This window comes from Brachyhypopomus gauderio, chromosome 6, assembly GCF_052324685.1.
Source record: "Brachyhypopomus gauderio isolate BG-103 chromosome 6, BGAUD_0.2, whole genome shotgun sequence".
Classification (NCBI taxonomy): domain Eukaryota; kingdom Metazoa; phylum Chordata; class Actinopteri; order Gymnotiformes; family Hypopomidae; genus Brachyhypopomus; species Brachyhypopomus gauderio.
In genome coordinates this window covers 19,695,102-19,714,055 of record NC_135216.1, presented here as the reverse complement: position 1 = coordinate 19,714,055, position 18,954 = coordinate 19,695,102, and the positions used below count along the sequence as shown (strand labels likewise).

The 18,954-nt window shown below is 40.6% G+C and overlaps 1 protein-coding gene across 1 annotated transcript in view; it reads left to right on the top strand.

Moving 5' to 3' along the window:
* Positions 1 to 18,954, top strand: part of LOC143517220 (uncharacterized) — a 51,405-nt gene that overhangs the window by 32,177 nt on the left and 274 nt on the right. The window contains exons 12-17 of the mRNA XM_077009465.1: positions 10,280 to 10,381; positions 10,634 to 10,777; positions 17,515 to 17,616; positions 17,726 to 17,818; positions 17,970 to 18,056; positions 18,720 to 18,797. Of these exons, the coding sequence (XP_076865580.1) occupies positions 10,280 to 10,381; positions 10,634 to 10,777; positions 17,515 to 17,616; positions 17,726 to 17,818; positions 17,970 to 18,056; positions 18,720 to 18,797 (606 nt within the window). The remainder of the gene's footprint in view (positions 1 to 10,279; positions 10,382 to 10,633; positions 10,778 to 17,514; positions 17,617 to 17,725; positions 17,819 to 17,969; positions 18,057 to 18,719; positions 18,798 to 18,954) is intronic.

Sequence of the window (18,954 nt, the reverse complement as noted above, 5' to 3'; positions counted from 1 at the left end):
AAGACCCTCTTGAATATGAAGAACTCCTACACTCAATATCTCCATCACTGTCTCCATTCTCACTTTCATTTGAACTTTCATCTTCTGAATCTTCTTTCCTCCACATTCTGTTTCCCTTCCTTTCCGCTCTTTCCAGCATTCTTCTGACCTCAGGGTCATATCCACCCCTGATTTCCTCCAGGTCACTTTCATCATCTTCAGAAACCATCTTCTTAACCTTCATTTTACCCTTAGTTTCCAGACTTACCATTTTCTTCTTGCTTTTAGAACTTGGATACATCTTGATAATTGTCTCCGCTTGTCCAGTTTCTATTATTTTATCATCTTCATCTCTGACATTATAGACGCCTTCTTGACTGATCACTGGGAGCTGAGGATAGATTTCCTTAAACTTCACTTCCTTCTCATAGGGAGGGGGCTTCTTTACCAGATCCGTGTGAGAGAAAGGTGTCTCAATTTCTGACGTCAGCCGTTCAGTTTCTCTTTCACTTTTTGCTATATCTTCTGCACTTCTTTCTCTCTTTTCCTTTGCAACTTTTATCATCTTCTGTCCTTCCTTTTCAAACAACTGAAGAAACTCAAGCTCTGCATGTCTCTTCTCTTTGCGGTGTTTACCTTTCCTACCCTTCTTTTGTCCTGCCTTGTATGTGGACACAAGCACTTGCATTGTTTTGATCACATCCGGGTTAAGAGTCCCCTCCAGTGGCCATGGTTGATCTATATCAGGCCAACGCTTATTCCATTTCTCTGACATCTTTGCAATACCTTTAACTAAAGGATTATTCTTCTGCACTACATCAACAGGTGTAAGTACTTTTACCGCTTTACTGTCCTTATCCGACATTGCAACAGCTCCCTTGATTCCCTTATTATAGGTTAAACTGACTAAAAATACTGAGACTCCTTTAAAACTATTAAAAATTTACTGACTTCCTCCTTCTCTCTTTTGTCAAATTAATTTAATTTAATTATTTAAATTTATTTACGTACTTATTTATTAATCTTCCTTTTTCAATAAGTATTTATAACTAATCAATTAACCAATCAATTTATTAAATTTATTTGCCACTATTTTGCTGCAATCAAAGAGAAAAAGAACACAATTTGCCAACTCCAGAGGAATCAAACCACATTAATGTACATTCACAATACTGGTCATTCCCAATCACTCTATCAAACTGTAAATAAAAGCACTTCAAATATCCTAGAAAGAAAAACAACCCCCAAGGGAGAGGAACATAGACTCCAGCTACAGACCAACTATCACCAATGGTATTCTCATCCACTGCAAGACAATCACCTACTCATTACCAATGCACAACTCCCATACACCTCAAACCACCAAATAAACACAAATGGATCTCCAATACAACTCAAATAAGAAGTAACCAATGCACAGAGATAAACTCTCACCTACAACTCCTTACAGAGTCTAAATCAAAGTAGCCTCAAGTAACTAAAGCATCAACTAGTCAATCTGTTGCCAAGGTTTGTTCTATAAAAAGACTACACAGCATGTAGTATCTTACATACACAGAAACAAGAGATGCATCTATTAAACCCCAAACTGAAAATTTTCCTTTAACAGCTTAAATGTGAAACTGGACTAGATATATCAACATTAGTGACTTTAAATGGTTATACACATATATATTCAGGAAGCAGGTATTGGTCAAAAAGTTTGTCAGTAGACACACTGGCCTTTGTCAGGCTGGAGTTAGCAGACCTCAAGCAGTGGCCCCTCCTCCTTCTCCTTCTCTGACACACACACCATGAACAAACAAAGGAACAGACCAGAGTTTTAATGTCTCAACTCTCCGAGCAGCTTAACACAGTTCGCGCCGAGTTATCTTCCAACACATATATCATATGTCTACAAAATATCCACCTCTATTAAAGTTCTATACCATACATGAAAAACTTCATTTTATTTTATTTTACTCCAAAAACAAAATGTTTCTCTATGCTTGTGCACACAAATGATCCTCCCTGATCTTTCTTTCAAAGAATAAATGTCCTTCTTTGGGGCTCATATAATTTACTCAAATATCCTACGTCCACTCAAAAGAGGCTCATAGATTTTAACAAAGTCCCTGGAAAGAGGCTCATAAGTTCTCATCTTTATTCATAAAGTCCTCTTTCCAAAGGCTCATACATTTTTATTTATTAATTAATTAATTTATTTTTTAACAACTCAAGTCCCCCAAAAAGGCTCATAAATTTTCTATATCATATATAACTCAACTACTAACATTTATATAGGCCTTTATTTAATATAAAATCATATAATCCATGGAAACCAACTCACTCAGCTTCTCACACCCATCTGGCATTCCACCAAGATACGCACACACACAGAGAGACCAACTCAGCTCGCACACACACACAGACAGACATCCAGGCAAAGGGACAACTCTCCCTCTAAGCACAAAACAACTCTCAACCCTAAACCAGGCATAAACTTACGAACCACTAAATCTCAAACACTCAGAGTCGACTCATTCATACACTTCCCTATAGCATGCTTTATAGCCGCTCCTTTTCCCATTTATCTTTTCTCTTACATTAAAAATTTTTGCTACCATATGAGGTGTAGACAATTCAAATGTCAGGCTGCTTCGAACACAGCTCGTCAGCTAATGTTGAGTGGGAACCCACAATGAATCTTAAGGCTACACCACCAGTTCCATTGAACTGACCTGAAACTCACCTAGTGACTTTCCAGGATTTTGGCCCATCTAACATCGCCTCCCAGAGGGCTTTAAACCAAATCTGCGGCTTTTCCTTTAACTTTTAACCTTTAACTCTTAAACTCATTTCTCATTATCTCTTTACCTTTTCCTCTTTAATCCTCTATTTATGCTTATTAGTAGCCAATTGCCCTGGGCCCAGGGTTACCACTAGTCTCTTTACTTTTAACCAAATCAGACTATATCACAAAGCCAACTTTCATGCAGTGACTAATGTACACATGTCTTACTGTTAAGGAGTCAAGGGCCCAAACAACTTACTCTCGCATGGTGTTATTTAGCACACTGTTATCATTACTAGTTACGCTATTCTACACTTAAACCATTTCCTATTCTTTACTTCAACTTTAAACCTTTATCTTCACTATTTCCCATTCATCTCTATTCCCATATTTCAACATATGCACCACCATAATCCCCAAATTTAGAACCCAAATTTAAAACGGAGAGTTTCTCTAACAGCAACACAGCATGGCACATAAATGATTCTTCTCGGTGCAACTAGACAGCAACCACACAACAGCCCTTACGAATAAACCAACACCCAAAACACGTGAGAAACCAGCTCACCCGTTTGCCGGCTTGGTGCAGGAATAAATGCGCAGAGGTCGTCAGCAGCGCTGTCAGTCACAACACGGTCCCATCTGGGGTGCCAACTCTTGAGGTGTATTTTCTTCTTTAGCAATGCTGTGATGATGAATGAAGAAGTCTCCGCCGACACTGTCTTAGTTGTCAATAATAAGTTTATTATAAAAAAGAACAGCATCAAATCAAGCACCTAGGTCTTGCTTGAGAGAGGTCTCGGGCCAATTGTGAATCTCCTCTCTCGAACACTGCCAGTCTACCCATATTTATATGCAAGTTAAACAAAGAAGTCGTAGAGTCCCTCACATCTGTAAACCATTATACATATTGATAAAGAAAGGCGAGTAGGGCGAGAAGGGCCTCAATACTTAGTCTAAACAGAGACAGGAAAAGGGCCCACCAGACCTTTGACCCCTGGACTAGGGCCCCTTTTCACCTAAACCAAACCCATATGTAAACCACATTTCTTCAACCTCTTTGTCCTGCTCAACTCACCATAAGCAAGAAGAGAAATAAATTTTAGACCAGTTAGTTTAAACTTAAAACACTACATAATGTATTACATAGGCACAGACACTACAAGAGAATGGAAGACCTACAAGACCACTGATAATCTCCTTCGATCAGTAGCTCCACGCAAGATCTCATCCCGTGGGGTCAAAATTATCACAAGAACGGAGAGTAAAAATCCCAGAACCACACGGGGGGACCTAATGAATGACCTGCAGAAAGCTAGGACCAACCTAGGCTACCATCAGTAACACACTACACTGCCAGGGACTCAGATACTGCAGTGCCAGGTGTGTCCCCCTGCTTAAGCCAGTACATATCCGGGCCCATCTGAAGTTTGCTAGAGAGCATTTGGATGTTCCAGAAGAGTATTGGGAGAATGTCATATGGTCAGATGAAACCACAGTACAAACACAACTTGTCATGTTTGGAGGAGAGTGAATGCTGAGTTGCATCCAAAGGACACCAAATCTACTGTGAAGCATGGGGGTGGCAACATCATGGGGGTGGCAACATCATGTTTTGGTGCTCTCTGCAAAAGGACCAGGATGACTGATCCATCTACATGAGAGAATGAATGGGCCCATGTATTGTGAGATTTTGAGTGCAAACCTCCTTCCATCGGGAAGGGCATTGAAGATGAAACGTGGCTGGGTCTTTCAGCATGACAATGATAATAATAATAATAAATATAGCCGCAAGCGGCAATTGCGGGTTCACACACGAAAAAGGCAAAAAAGCCCAAAAAATTGGCAAAATGATTCAGATCAGAAGTAAATCACATGCTGTGAGTAGCTTTGTGTGTATGTGTGTTTGTGCTTGAGCCAAGGAATACAATAGAAGTAGTATTTTGTTTCTAGACCCTACAGTGTGAAAGATATTGGAAAATAAAAGTGAAAAGAAGCTGTTTGGGTTTGGCCAGTGTGTACTCTACAGATAGTTTGTGATGACATCTGCATGTGTCAGAAAGGGAGACACAGAAATAGCACATCTGGCTAGGGCTGCATTTATGTGAACAATATAGGAAGGCCTGCATGTGTCTATACATGATTGGGCCTGTATATTACCGACAGAGAGAGATTCAGGGAGCCAGAGACTATGCTTTGTTAATTCACTCCTTGCACACCTTGCACGCCTAACATGACTGTCCGTGTATTCAAAGTATGAACGTAGTCTGCAAAGCCTGCCATAACATGACTGACATGACTGGCATGACTGACATAACTGATATGACTGGAATGACTTCACTGGCATGATGAACAAAAATAACATGACTGATATGACTGACAACTGGCATGACTGGAATGAGTGACATGACTAGCATGACTGTAATGACATGACTGATATGAGTGACATGACTGGCATGACATGACTGATATGACTGACACGACTTATGTCTGACATGACTGGACTGACATGACTGACATCTGCTTGTGTCAGAAAAGGAGACACAGAAATAGCACATCTAGCTAGGGCTGCATCTATGTGAACAATATAGGAAGGCCTGCATGTGTCTATACATAATTGGGCCTGTATATTACCGACAGAGAGAGATTGAGGGAGCCAGAGACTATGCTTTGTTAATTCACTCCTTGCACACCTTGCATGCCTAACATGACTGTCCGTGTATTCAAAGTATGAATGTGGACTAACATGACTGATATGACTGACATAACTGGCATGACTGTAATGATTTGATTATTTGACTTATATGACTGACATGACTGATATGACTGATACGACTGACATTGCTGGCATGAATGACATATACTATACATTAACTATAAATATGCATACAAACTATACATACATTTAGGTAGAAGTGTGTGTGTGTGTGTGTGTGTGTGTGTGTGTGTGTGTGTGTGTGTGTGTTTTAGTCAAAGAGTAATAGGTATACATGGCTAGGGCAGTGTGTATGTTAAACCTATAAGTAGGTGTGTGTGTGTGTGTGTGTGTGTGTGTGTGTGTGAGAGAGAGAGAGAGAGAGAGTGTGTTTTCAAAAACAGAAGCTAAACGTCAGTTTGTGTGTTTGTATCTGGGTTACTCATAGCGAAATGGGTAGGTATGGCAAGGGCAGTATGAAAGCTACAGAGGCCTGTGTTTTTGTAAGTGCATGTGAAAGAGAGGGGGGGGAGGTAGAGCCCATGGGTTGTAAAGTGTTGGAAGCAAGGGGGAGTGTGAGGGGAGTGGAGGAGGGGGGGGCAGAGTGTGTGAGAAAGGCACGTGCGTGTGTGGCTTAGCAGCTGTGTATGCCTCCCTCCACTGCTTTGTATGGAAAATGAAAATATTCACTGTAGAGCTGTTTGTGGACGGATTTGGCTCAAAATTGGCACATCGCACCACAATGGTCATGTGAATGTGGATTTCAATTTGCATAACAATCAGACATACTATGGCGTAGTTATTGAACTGGGAATTTGATGTGTTATGATGGTAGCATTGTGATGCATATGAAAAATATTAATTTGTCAAAAACTTAGGATTTTTTCGCTAATCTTAGCATTTCAGAGTCTGCTGAGTATTACAAGGTGTGATTTAAGGTGATGGAGTTAAAATGCTAGGACTAGTATGAAAATGACAAGTTATATATATTTGATAATAGTGAAAAAGTGGTACATTTTTGCAAAGCATATGTAATTAGAAAGTTGCTAGGAATTCTGCATACAATCATATGAGTCCAAGCTTTTCTTGATAAGTGAAAATATGTAGGAGAAATTCTGGATGTTCTAGTATAGCGCCACCTAGTGGTGCAATTCCCATCTAACATGAGTATGTCTTAGAGGGTGTGTACATGAACATACCATGTCAGTTTCATGTGTATGTACCTATGGTAAGTCTGTCAAATGGCCAATAAATTCAAATTAAAATTAATTGGCTTATGGCGGCCATGTTTTTTGAGTGATGAGGTCATCATTGTGTGTCTTGATACCACTTGACCCCATGATGATGCCTGTAAAGTTTTGGCTTGATGTGACTAATGGTTCCTGAGAAACAGTTTTTCCCATGTTATAGCGCCCCCTATTGGACAATCGTGGCCAGCTTTGACCTGTGACCTCAGAGTCATGTGCTCTAACAACTGATAAATTTTCATGAAGATTGGTCAAAGCATTGCTGAGATATAGCTGCTGAAGTCAATTTGGCCACGCCTCAGAGCTATTGATTGACATGTGACAACCAGACTGTATGCCAATGTCACAATGTTGTCGATAAGTTTTGATAATGAGATTCTTTTGAGTAGTTTGATACCAAGATTGTGGTGATCAGATGAAAAACCAAGGAGTAGTAGGCAAAAGTAGGTTTTGCATATTATGCAAATTAGCAAAAAATCTAAGTAGGCGGAGCTTCATAGTTGTATATGAAATGTCCTATTGAATTGAGCCAAGGAATGCATAGGAAGTGGAATTTTGTTTCTATGACTTATGGTATGGGAGATATGGGCCAAAAAGTCACATAGTGTGCTATAGCGCCACCATCAGGCCAATGTGGGTCCCTATAAGTGAGTGTGGTCCTTTTGACCTAGAGAACAAGTTTGGCAAGTTTGGTGTGTCTAGGCCTTACGGTTTAGGCTGCAGTATCATTTTTAGACAGCAAAATGGGCAAAAGAATAATAATAAGAAGAAGAAGAAAGAAAAATACCAGCAATTACAATAGGGTTCCCACACTATGTGTGTGAACCCTAATAATCTTTATTTGTGTAGCTCCTTTCATACATACATGTAACTCAAAATGCTTTACAGAAAAAAAAAACATTAAAAGTGTCACGGTCACAGCTCCGGACCCTTCCCTGTGGGCATATCATTATGTCGTCTGCGTGCTGTTATGTCCATATTAGTACGTCCGTGGGTGTGGGTTGTTTGTGAGCGTGTTCGTAGTCGCACCTGTGCCTTGTCTCGAGATCACGAGGGTCTGTGTTAATCACCTATATAATGTGCGTTCGTGCAGTGTCTTGTGCTCGTCTTTGTCTAAAGTTTCGTGCCTGTGTGAGAGGTGTGTTTTCTGTTCGCACTCCGCATTTGTTCACATTAAAAGTCAAGTGTTGCAGTTCGACATTCGTAGTGCCTCATATTTCGAGCGTCACAAAAAGGAAGCAAAGAAAAAACATTAAAAATTAAAGATAAAAAAAGAAACAAACAATAATGTAATAGAATGACAAATTATTAAAATTTCTAATGTAATAAGTTAAAAATGTAATAAAGTAAATAAGATTGAAAACTGTTAAAATAATTAGAACAGAGTTAGAGTTTCTTAATTAAAAGCAGCTCTGAAAAGGAAGGTTTTTGATCCCAAGCACACTGCCAGGGCAACAAAGTAGTGGCTTCGTAAGAAGCATTTCAAGGTCCTGGAGTGGCCTAGCCAGTCTCCAGATCTCAACCCTCTAGAAAACCTTTGGAGGGAGTTGAAAGTCTGTGTTGCTCTCGGACAGCCCCAAAACATCACTGACTGCACTAGAGGAGATCTGCATAGAGGAATGTGCCAACATACCAGCAACAGTACTGAGCATCAGAATGGGAAAGAAAGGTGATTTAAGTGACTTTGAACAAGGAATGGTTGTTGGTGCCAGACAGGCTTGTCAGAATATTTCAGAAATTGCTGATCTACTGGGATTTTCACGCACAACCATCTCTAGGGTTTACAGAGAATTGTCTGAAAAAGAAACTATCCAGTTAGTGGCAGTTCTGTGGGTGCAAATGCCTTGTTGATGCCAGAGGTCAGAGGAGAATGGCCAGACTGGTTCAAGCTGATAAAACGGCAACAGTAACTCAAATAACCTGTCGTTACAACCGAGGCATGCAGAAGAAAACCGCTGAACGCACAACACGTCGACCCTTGAGGCAGATGGGCTACAGCAGGAGAAACCACACCAGGTGCCACTCCTGTCACTTAAGAACAGGATACAGAGGCTACAGTTTGCCTCAGAAAAACGTTGCTTGGTCTGATGAGATTTGATTTCTGCTGCCACATTTGGATGGTACCGTCAGAATTTGACGTCAACAGCATGGATCCATCCTGCCTGGTTCAGGCTGTGGTGGTGGTGCAATGGTGTGGGGCATATTTTCCTGGCACACTTTGGGCCCATTAGTACCAATTGAGCATCGTGTCAATGTCACAGCCTAGCTGAGTATTGTTACTGACCATGTCCATCCCTTTATGACCACAGTGTACCCATCTTCTGATGGCTACTGCCAGCAGGATAACACTTAATGTCATAAAGCACAAATCATCTCAGACTGGTTTCTTGAACACAACAATGAGTTTACTGTACTCAAATCACCACAGTCACCAAATAGATCAACTTTGGGATGTGGTGGAATGGGAGATTCGCATCATGGATGTGCAGCCGACAAATCTGCAGCAACTGCGTGATTCATTCATGTCATTATGGACCAGAGTCTCTGACAAAAGTTTCCAGCTTCAATCGTAAAAAGTGATTTAGTTGCAATACTTTGTTGTTTGTTGTTAGGGCTTTAACTTCTATCAACCACTTTAGCCCAGCGCGCATTTGTTTGATGCAAAGGAGATAGTAGGAACAACATACCAAAATTATTACAATAGCAAAAAGGCCTTTATTAAAACAGATATATCTCTGGTGATCTCTCACATTCTAACATTTACATCAGAGAGATCCAAAGTTCTCTGGTAACAAGTAGATTTATATACTACTGCTCCACCCCTTCAGTCCTCTTGCATGGTCATACTTAGAGTTCTCAACATACATGTATGACTGCGTTATTTCATGTTCACTGTGTCCCAACCTAATAGGGTGTCCTTACAGGCAGTTGGTGCAAGTCACCTTCTGTGGAGCTTATCAGTATAGAACATATTCTACAGATACTTCACTCCCTATAGACCAAACTGTCCTCTGTTGCAACAATATGCTATATGGCCCCTTGTGAGGTCCTTCTAAGATTATGAATAAACGTTTATAGTTTATGGCAGCAGTTATTTATCTAATTAATATTTACATATCTAATTTTAATATCAATTTTATTGATGAGCAAAAACCTATTTTCTCAACATAGTTTATTGACATTGCATGCAAATGTAACTATTCTGATGTTTTTGTTTCGCCAGCCCGTTCTGCCTTTTGAGCAAGAGATGCATGATTCGCTCTTAAATAGGTGAAGCAAACACAGCTGTAGTAGCAAAACACAGCTGTATTGGCAAAACACAGCTATAGTAGCAAAACACAGCTGTAGTAGCAAAAAAGCTGTAGTAGTAAAACAGCTGTAGTAGCAAAACACAGCTATAGTAGTAAAACAGAAGGTAAGAAGGTAATCTGTGGAACATTTTGAGTGTTCATGTTGGGTTGGTTTTAATCGTTTAGTGTGTATTGGCTGCATGTTCCTCTGATTCATTTCATTCTGTGTTTGCACGTCTGTTTTGCTTCTTAGAGCATGTGGTGTTTATTATTTTCATGTTGTTTTCTTTTTTAGTTTGCATTGGGCTTATTTTGAGGACATCTATGTGGGCATCATGTTTGTGCCTGTTAACCTTCTAGGACTTATGATGAAGGGGAAAGAATGGGATTCTCTGTGGTAAGATGACTTCTCTTTATTAAATAAAATGTGAATGTTCCTGAATAAGTGCAGTTAGTCTCTGACCTCCCAGATTATTTTTTAAAACAATGTATCAAGCTATACTGAACCACAGAGCACATCTACTGTCACTGATAAATATGCAAGTCGCTCTGAAAATACTGCATGTAAAGTGCTGTAAATGTTTATGGATCTAACATTGTGGTTTTGAGCTCTGTGCACAATAATCATGTGTTCTCCTTACACAAGTAGGGCTTTAATCAAGATATTTAAAATTGGTGCGGCAGCCACTGCAGAAAAGCTAATCGAAATGGACGTGGTGCTTAAACTTAAAACACTCAAGTCTAGAACTTCAAAAATAGCCTACATCTTCAGTGAAGACTTTGAGGGTCTCAGGTGAGTGTAATAAGTAATGCACATATAATAATAATGTACAGTAATGTAATTGTACAGTTACAAGATAGCTTTTCATTTAATATATGATTTATGATGATATTGCTGCATAAAACATCCACCAAAATAATAGTCATAACCTACTGAAATTTGATTTCATTTCATCTGGTTATATTGAAGCCTGCAATATAATTTAGGCTAGATTTGTTGTTATAAAACCTTTCTGCAGATTAGGGACAGGAGTTACAGACTCTCCCCTGATGTGTTTTACAACTGTTCCCAACTGGGAATAGCTCGTTGCCCCCGGTATATGCATCGTGGCACTCGATCCACTCCATCTCTGAGCTATCACACTGCTAAACCTAGATCTATTCCCTGCATCTGGAGTTCTAGTCGCCGCTGCTCTAAAACCCGGCGCTATGTGGATCCTTCAGTACTGTTGAAACTCCCTAAAACCTCTGACTGGTCAACTACACATGACCCTGCCTCATGTAGGAATACAAAGTTTACTTTGCTTAATGTGCGGTCTCTCAATAACAAAGCGACTTTTATATCTGATATTATTACGGACAATAACATTGACTTTTTATTCCTGACTGAAACATGGCAACAACCAGATGATTATCTGGCACTGAATGAAGCTTCACCCCCTGGTTTTCAGTACATTGATAACCCCCGTACAACTGGTCGTGGAGGTGGACTGGCGGTCCTTTATCGTTCCACCTACAAGGTCCACAAAGTGTCTATTCCCCCGACATCTACATTTGAGTGTCTTGGTCTGAAGATAGCTGGATCAAAGCCATTGTTGATCTTGTTGGTTTACCGTCCACCTAAATCCAATTCTGTACCGCTCTTTCTGTCAGAGCTGTCTGAACTGCTAGCCTTGCACTCTCCTCTGTTTCCTTCTGTGTTAGTATTGGGTGATTTTAACATTCATATGGACTCCAGTCAATGTGCTCACTCTGCTGATCTTCTTAACCTACTGCATTGTTTTGATCTCACTCAACATGTAGCCTCAGCCACTCACTCTCATGGTCATATTCTGGACCTTGTCTGTACTACCCCCTGTATTTCTCCATCTAATTTGCAGGTTACAGAATTTAATGTTTCTGATCATGGAGCTGTTGTATTTTATCTACCGCTATCACTCCCTTCCAAGAGAATGCATACACCTCGCAGCATTACTTTTAGGAATTTTAGAACTGCCAGCCCTCTTGCTCTTATGAATACGCTAGCCCAGTTCACAATTCCTCCGATCCTGTCGTCTCCTGAAGTCCTGGTCGATCACTATAATAACATGGTCTCAGCCACACTTGATCTCCATGTTCCTCTCCAGACACGGGTTGTGACTTTCCGTCATTCTGCCCCTTGGTTTACTCCTGAGCTCAGGTTAATGAAAGCTAGAGGCCGGCAACTGGAGCGTCTCAGCAAAAAAACGAAATTGACCGTCCATGCAGTTGCTTATAATGATCATATTCTTGAATATAAAACTGCGTTGAAAATGGCTAAGGCAGATTTTCATTCCTCCAACATCGCTAACTGCCAGGGAAATCCCCGAGCCCTGTTCTCCACAATAAATAAATTGCTGCAGCCCGCTAGTAAGTTTCCATTAACCCCCTCATCATCTCTCTGTAGTGAATTTTTGTCATTCTTTACCAGGAAAGTCAGGAATATTCACTCAGAATTTCAACATATAACCTGCCACTTGGACTCCTCTAAACCTCAACCTAAACTATATAATGCTCTTTCCGCTTTTCACCCTGTTGAAGAGAGTTTTGTTACCAGGCTTATTAAGGGATCAAGAGCATCCACTTGTGTCCTTGACCCCCTGCCTACTCATCTAGTTAAAGCATGTTTGACAACACTCTGTTCACCGATCACCAAGATCATTAATGCTTCTCTCAGTACCGGTTCAGTTCCTCTCAGTTTAAAGCTGGCCGCTATTACTCCTGTACTAAAGAAGCCAGGACTTACCCCTGATGATTTTAATAACTACCGTCCCATATCTAACCTGCCTTTCCTGAGTAAGGTGCTCGAGCGTGTAGTTTCTGTTCAACTTAAAGAACATCTCATCTCTAACAACCTCTTTGAACAATTTCAATCTGGTTTTAGAACAAATCATAGCACTGAAACTGCCCTGGTAAGAGTCATGAATGACCTACTGCTGGCAGCTGATTCTGGACTAGTGAACATCCTTGTCCTCCTTGATCTTACTGCAGCATTCGATACTGTCTGTCATGACACATTGCTCCACAGACTGGAATCCTGGACTGGGATCACCGACATGGCAATGGCCTGGTTCCGGTCATACCTCACGGACAGGCAGCAGTTCGTTTCACTGGATGGTTTTAGATCAGACACTTTGTCTCACTCCCACGGTGTCCCTCAGGGTTCAGTTCTAGGCCCCCTTCTTTTTATCATCTACATGCTTCCACTTGGTAATATTATCCGACAACATGGTCTTCAGTTCCATTGCTATGCAGATGACACACAAATATACATCAGCACGAAGCCTTCCGACCCATTGCCTCCTGATGCATTGGTTAGCTGTTTAACTGACATTAAAAAATGGATGAATAACAACTTCCTGAAACTGAACAGTAATAAATCTGAAGCCATTCTTGTGGCATCACCCTCCACACTCATGAAGATTGGCCAACCAACTATATCTCTTCCCGGTTTCGTCACATCCTCGGTGGCACAGGTTCGCAATTTGGGTGTTATTTTAGACTCCACACTCTCTCTGGATGCACACATAAAGAACGTCACCAAAATAGCCTTTTTCCATCTTAAAAACATCGCCAGACTGCGCCCCTCCCTTACTGACTCAGTGGCGGAGACACTTATACATGCTTTTATTACTTCTAGACTTGACTACTGTAACTCTGTTTTAATTGGGCTCCCTATGAGTAGCCTCAAGAAGTTGCAGTATGTCCAGAATTCGGCAGCTAGACTACTCACGCACACCAGGACATGGGAACACATTACCCCCATATTAAAAGACCTGCACTGGCTACCGGTTCATTACCGTATCCAGTATAAAATACTACTTTTGGTTTTTAAATCCCTGCATGGTTTGGCTCCTTGTTACCTTTCTGGCTTACTCTCTACATATACACCATCACGCTCACTTCGGTCTGCAGATGCTCACCTTCTATCCGTACGCACTGCAAAACTCAACACGTATGGTGGAAGAGCATTTAGTGTTGTTGGTCCTAAGTTATGGAACTCTGTCCCCCTCTATCTCCGCACATGTACATCCCTAACTACTTTTAAGAAGCTCTTAAAAACTTACCTTTTTAGTATTGCCTTCTTGAATATGTAGGTTCACATGTGTCCGTGTTTATGTATATGTGTGTCCCTTTTCTCATCTGCTGCTTCTTTCTAATGTTTTTAGTTATTTAATGATTTATTTTAAATTGTTGTGACTTTTTCTAATCCTTTTTAGTTTATTTAATCTCTTGTTGCCTATTCCCTTGTAAAGTGTCCTTGTGTGTCATGAAAGGCGCTTATAAATAAAATTCTATTATTATTATTATTATTTCTAATAAACTGGCCCTACTAGTAAGGAACTGCAGACTAGCCTGTATGTGTCAGTCAAAGTGTTTAATGTAGAGTCGTGGAAATACAGTGTATTTACAATACAGTGGTGTAACGATTTAGATCAGCAGGAGTGACGTAATTGCTGTTATTTGAATATTTATTAAGAAGGAAGTAACAAAACACTAAACCACAACACAAAAGGCAGAACGGGACTATGCTAAACACAGAGGGGAAGATACAGACAAACGTAAGCTAGACGACAGGGTAACGATAATACACGAGAACATACCAACCAAACAAGCCACATAAACATTACGGGGAGAATAATAACACAATGGAAGTAACGACAAAAGGGGTAGCGGGGCACAAACACCAACCCATGCACAAATAACTAAACGGATAACAAGGGTTAGTCCCGATAATCATGAATGATAGGGAGAACAACATACACAATACATACATGAGTGCTAAACGGAGCGGAGGAAGGTGCCAAGGGAAGAGAAACATACACTAACAGCAATGACGTAACCGAGAACATAAACAGACGTAAGGATCACTAGAAATAGATGGCAACCAGAGAAACAAAGGAGGACTCACGTACAATGACCGACGGCAAGGGGTAGAACGGAGGGGTTTAAATAAACAGAAAACAAGACGGTGAAGCGAGACGCAGGTGGGAACAATGAGGACAGGGGCGTGGCAGACAGAGGGAGAAACCATGGTAATGGGGAAACTAGGCGGGACCAGGGAGGAAGGAGGAGCTGGATGTGACAAGTGGACACAGTTTGGCAGCTCCACATATAAATGGCTTTTAGATCTACTTCTGGCATATTCTGTATGGATGATTTGAACAGTAGTTTGTAGTAAAATGTCTGCCATAGAGTTTATTGGTGTCTGACTGAAATAACGTTGCTTGTTTCTATTTTGTTTTTTTTTTTTGCATATTTTGTCCATTAGCAGCTGCTAAATTCCTGGTTTGTGGTTTATGATTATTCATAGCTATAGCTGGAAAAATTGAATTGAATTGAAAAAAACTGTCTTGTAATAGGTGTTCCCCAATGACAGCTGTGGTTTCAACCAACAATACTGCCATACAGTCACATAAAAATGGAGAACATGTCAAGTATTATTTGAGAAAAAACCCTCTAAGAAATACCTGTTCACTTCTGTAACACTATGGAAACACTCACTGACAAATGTGCTTTTCAGTTTTCCTCAGAATTGTATTTAAATATTGTACACAACATCTATACAGGCAGGAAGTGGCACGCTTCCCTAGTGTTCAACCTGACACTGAGTCAGTCCACAATCTCCTCAGAGACTCCCCATGACTGGACAGAGCTCTGAACCACTATGCTGTCATTTTACTAGAAATGTCTTTTGATGTATCAATATTGTTTTTGATGAACACATAGGAGTTAAAGGAGTTTATTATGCTTTTGTGACCCGTAGTAATATAGCAAACCCCACTACGCCACCTAGGGACTTTCACCCCAGGACATCTATTAATCCAGTGGTTCCCAAACTTTTTCTGCCGTGTCCCCCTTTAGTAGATGAGCATATTTTTGCGCCCCCCCCCCCCCTTACATACACCCCCCCCATATTGACACATGTGCACATTTTTTACTTCCAAGCTCCGCGCCACACCTAGGGGGCGCGCCCCCCACTTTGGGAACCACTGTATTAACCCACTCATAAAGTCACTTCATTTATTACTATTATTTAAAAGCTAAATTAACAAGACAAAGCAGAAAAAAACATAAACATATAGTAAAGAAGTATACAAAAGCTCCAACGAACTGGCCTACTGGCCGTGGGTGTCCAAGCACAAGCGGTCTAGCATGGTCTATATTCTAAAGTCTCCAATACACACTCGCACGCAAAAGTGCAGTGCACGTGAACTCATACGACAGCAAGTACGGGGAGGACCACGAGTGCCAAACCACGAGTGAACGGACAAAAAGAAGAGACACAATTAGAATTTACAATTGCTCTGACCACTAGACCCACGGGACACCCCACAGCCAACAACATTTTCCAGAAAATAACAAATAAAAATAATGTGTTTAAAAACAATCCCACACTAAACCAAAAACTGCAGCCAAAGTAAATAAAACAGTAAATCAGGTAAACAGAAAAACACATCAAGCAATAAGTTAATAATCAAATGCAAAATATAATCACGTCAACTAGAACAAAACAACAAACAAGAAACCGTCACGGTACGGCGGCCCCCTACTGGTCGCCCCCGTCTACAGCAGCAGCTTGTCCTGTGGGTGTAGTGTTGTGTTCGTCCCTCAAGTGGGCGGAGCCCGCGATCCGTCTCATCTGAGGGTCATTTGTTCGTCTATATATGTCTTGTCTTTGTACCAGTTGACCGCTGGTTATTATATCCTTAATTCGGATCAGTTCACGGGTGTTGGTTTGCGCACTTTACATATTAAACCATCCTATTTCCCTGAGACTTGGCGTGATTGCTTCCATTTATTTTTGCTCACCCTACCCGTCACAGAAACTAATTACACAAAATAGATACAAATAAGTAGAAAACCAAATGGAAACGCAAGAAACCCAATCAACGGCATATCAAACGCAGCAAAACAGCTCACACCCTGTTAGCTGTTGCACCAATCCACGTTACACCTACAATGAACAGGCCTAATGCGTAAACCACCAATAACCACCAAACTATGCGGAATACCGCGTACCTACCTACGGATAGGTGCTGCTCCAGCACAACCTGGTTACAGAAGTGATAAACCGCAATGAAGCCACAACAAACGGCTACAATGTGTAAGCTGTTTTAGGGAGCTCTGCGCTAATGCACCGTCGACACAGAGTGGAGGAGAGAAGCTTGCATAGACCAGCACACCTGCACAGGGACATTACCCATTAATGTTAAACCGCAACCCAAAGTAACACCACCTTTAGGAGCAACCTACCGTTCAATGACCAGTCAGCCCAGTCACAACAGACCACAACAAAGTGAGGATATGCCTACCCCCAGCACCACCGTACGTATATATATGCTATGGCTAACTCACTCCAAATTGTATCCACCTGGCGCTTACGTAAAGGGAGGGGAAGGGGGACAACACATCACCTTGACTACGGTTGCTGTCAAGACTCACAACCCACTCGTAGCCAGGCACGGGCTTCACTTGTTACACTTTGAACACTAATTTTCCTTCCTCTAGAGAGCTTACCTTAGACTACTGGAAACCTTTTCATGATGAAGCATATAGGGTCCTGAATGAAAAGAAAAGTGATTCAATTGGATCTCTCCTTCCAGGAATAAGGTTAGATGACTGGTAATATATACAATGTGCTGGAGTTGTTTTCCATAAATTCCATAAAGTAGATTTAAACAGATTACAAACTTACTAAACTTCAGTTTTTCTCCATAAGAGCTTCAGCACAATTAGTGACAAACTACTCAAACCATCTAATCAACACCCTTGGTGGAAGTATTGATGATGATGCAGCAGAACGCCTTTTAAAGTAAGTGCTGTGAAACATCAAACCACATAGTTCACAGGCACACATTTCTAAGGCTTGAGGAATTATTATAGTGAGGTCTGCCTGTTTAACTAGAATTGAGTATCAAAATGTTTGTCTACTGCTATTTTCGTCTTCTCTTGGTTACTCGCAGAAACTTGGAGAACATGAAGGCTGTCTGCATTGCGAAGCTTCTGGCCAATGGGATGGTTACTCAGAAGGAGCTGGACGAGTCTCAGAGGTATAATACAAAAGACCTTTGGTGCTTTTATCTAAAGCTGTTCTAAGCCATAGAATGTAAATCCATTATATATACTGAGCTGTCTACAAAGGTCCTGAATGTAGTTTGACTAATTTATTTTGGACTGTGTTTGACGTATAGTGGTTTCAGATTGTATATTCAGATTGCCTTTATTCAGACTGTCTGTGTGATAGGTGAGAGAGAGCAAATAAAAAAGGAAGCGATTATGTCAGTCTCAGAGAAAAGGGAGGATTTAATGAATAAAGTGCACCAATGCAAAACAATAGACAGACAAACAACCCTCAGGTGTCGGGTTTCCTAATGGGCCACACCCACCTGAGGGATGAACACAATTTCACAACAACAGGACAACATGAAATACGGCTGCTGTTGACGGGAGTGGCTGGCAAGGGGCCCCCATAGTGGGACAGTCTTTTCCTCCAGTTTTCTTGCTTCTCTAGTTGTGTTGTGGATTTAATTCTGAATGAATAGAATTGCCATTTTTACAGTCTACACTTGGTCACCTACAATGATAAAGTAAAAACATTTTAGAGACTTTAAGATACAATTAATTAATGAGATTTTATTATAGAATTTTATTATTCACATAAATATTCAGTCCCTGTGCTGTGGAAAAAATTCTTTTTTCTTTTCAATGTACAGAATCTTTACCGAAGGCTTTTTTGAACTCTTGGAAAAGCTACATTTGAAAGATGCAAATGAGATTAATGACTCATTCTGGTAAGAAATCTTTTAATGTTTAATTGTTCTTTTTAGACACCCTTTTAATACGCATGTGCAAGTACTGTTGCTAAAACGTTTTAAATGAACAAGACAAAAAAATTGAGTTATGGAATTAATAAAGATAAAGAAAAGACACTCTTGAAATGGTGCACTT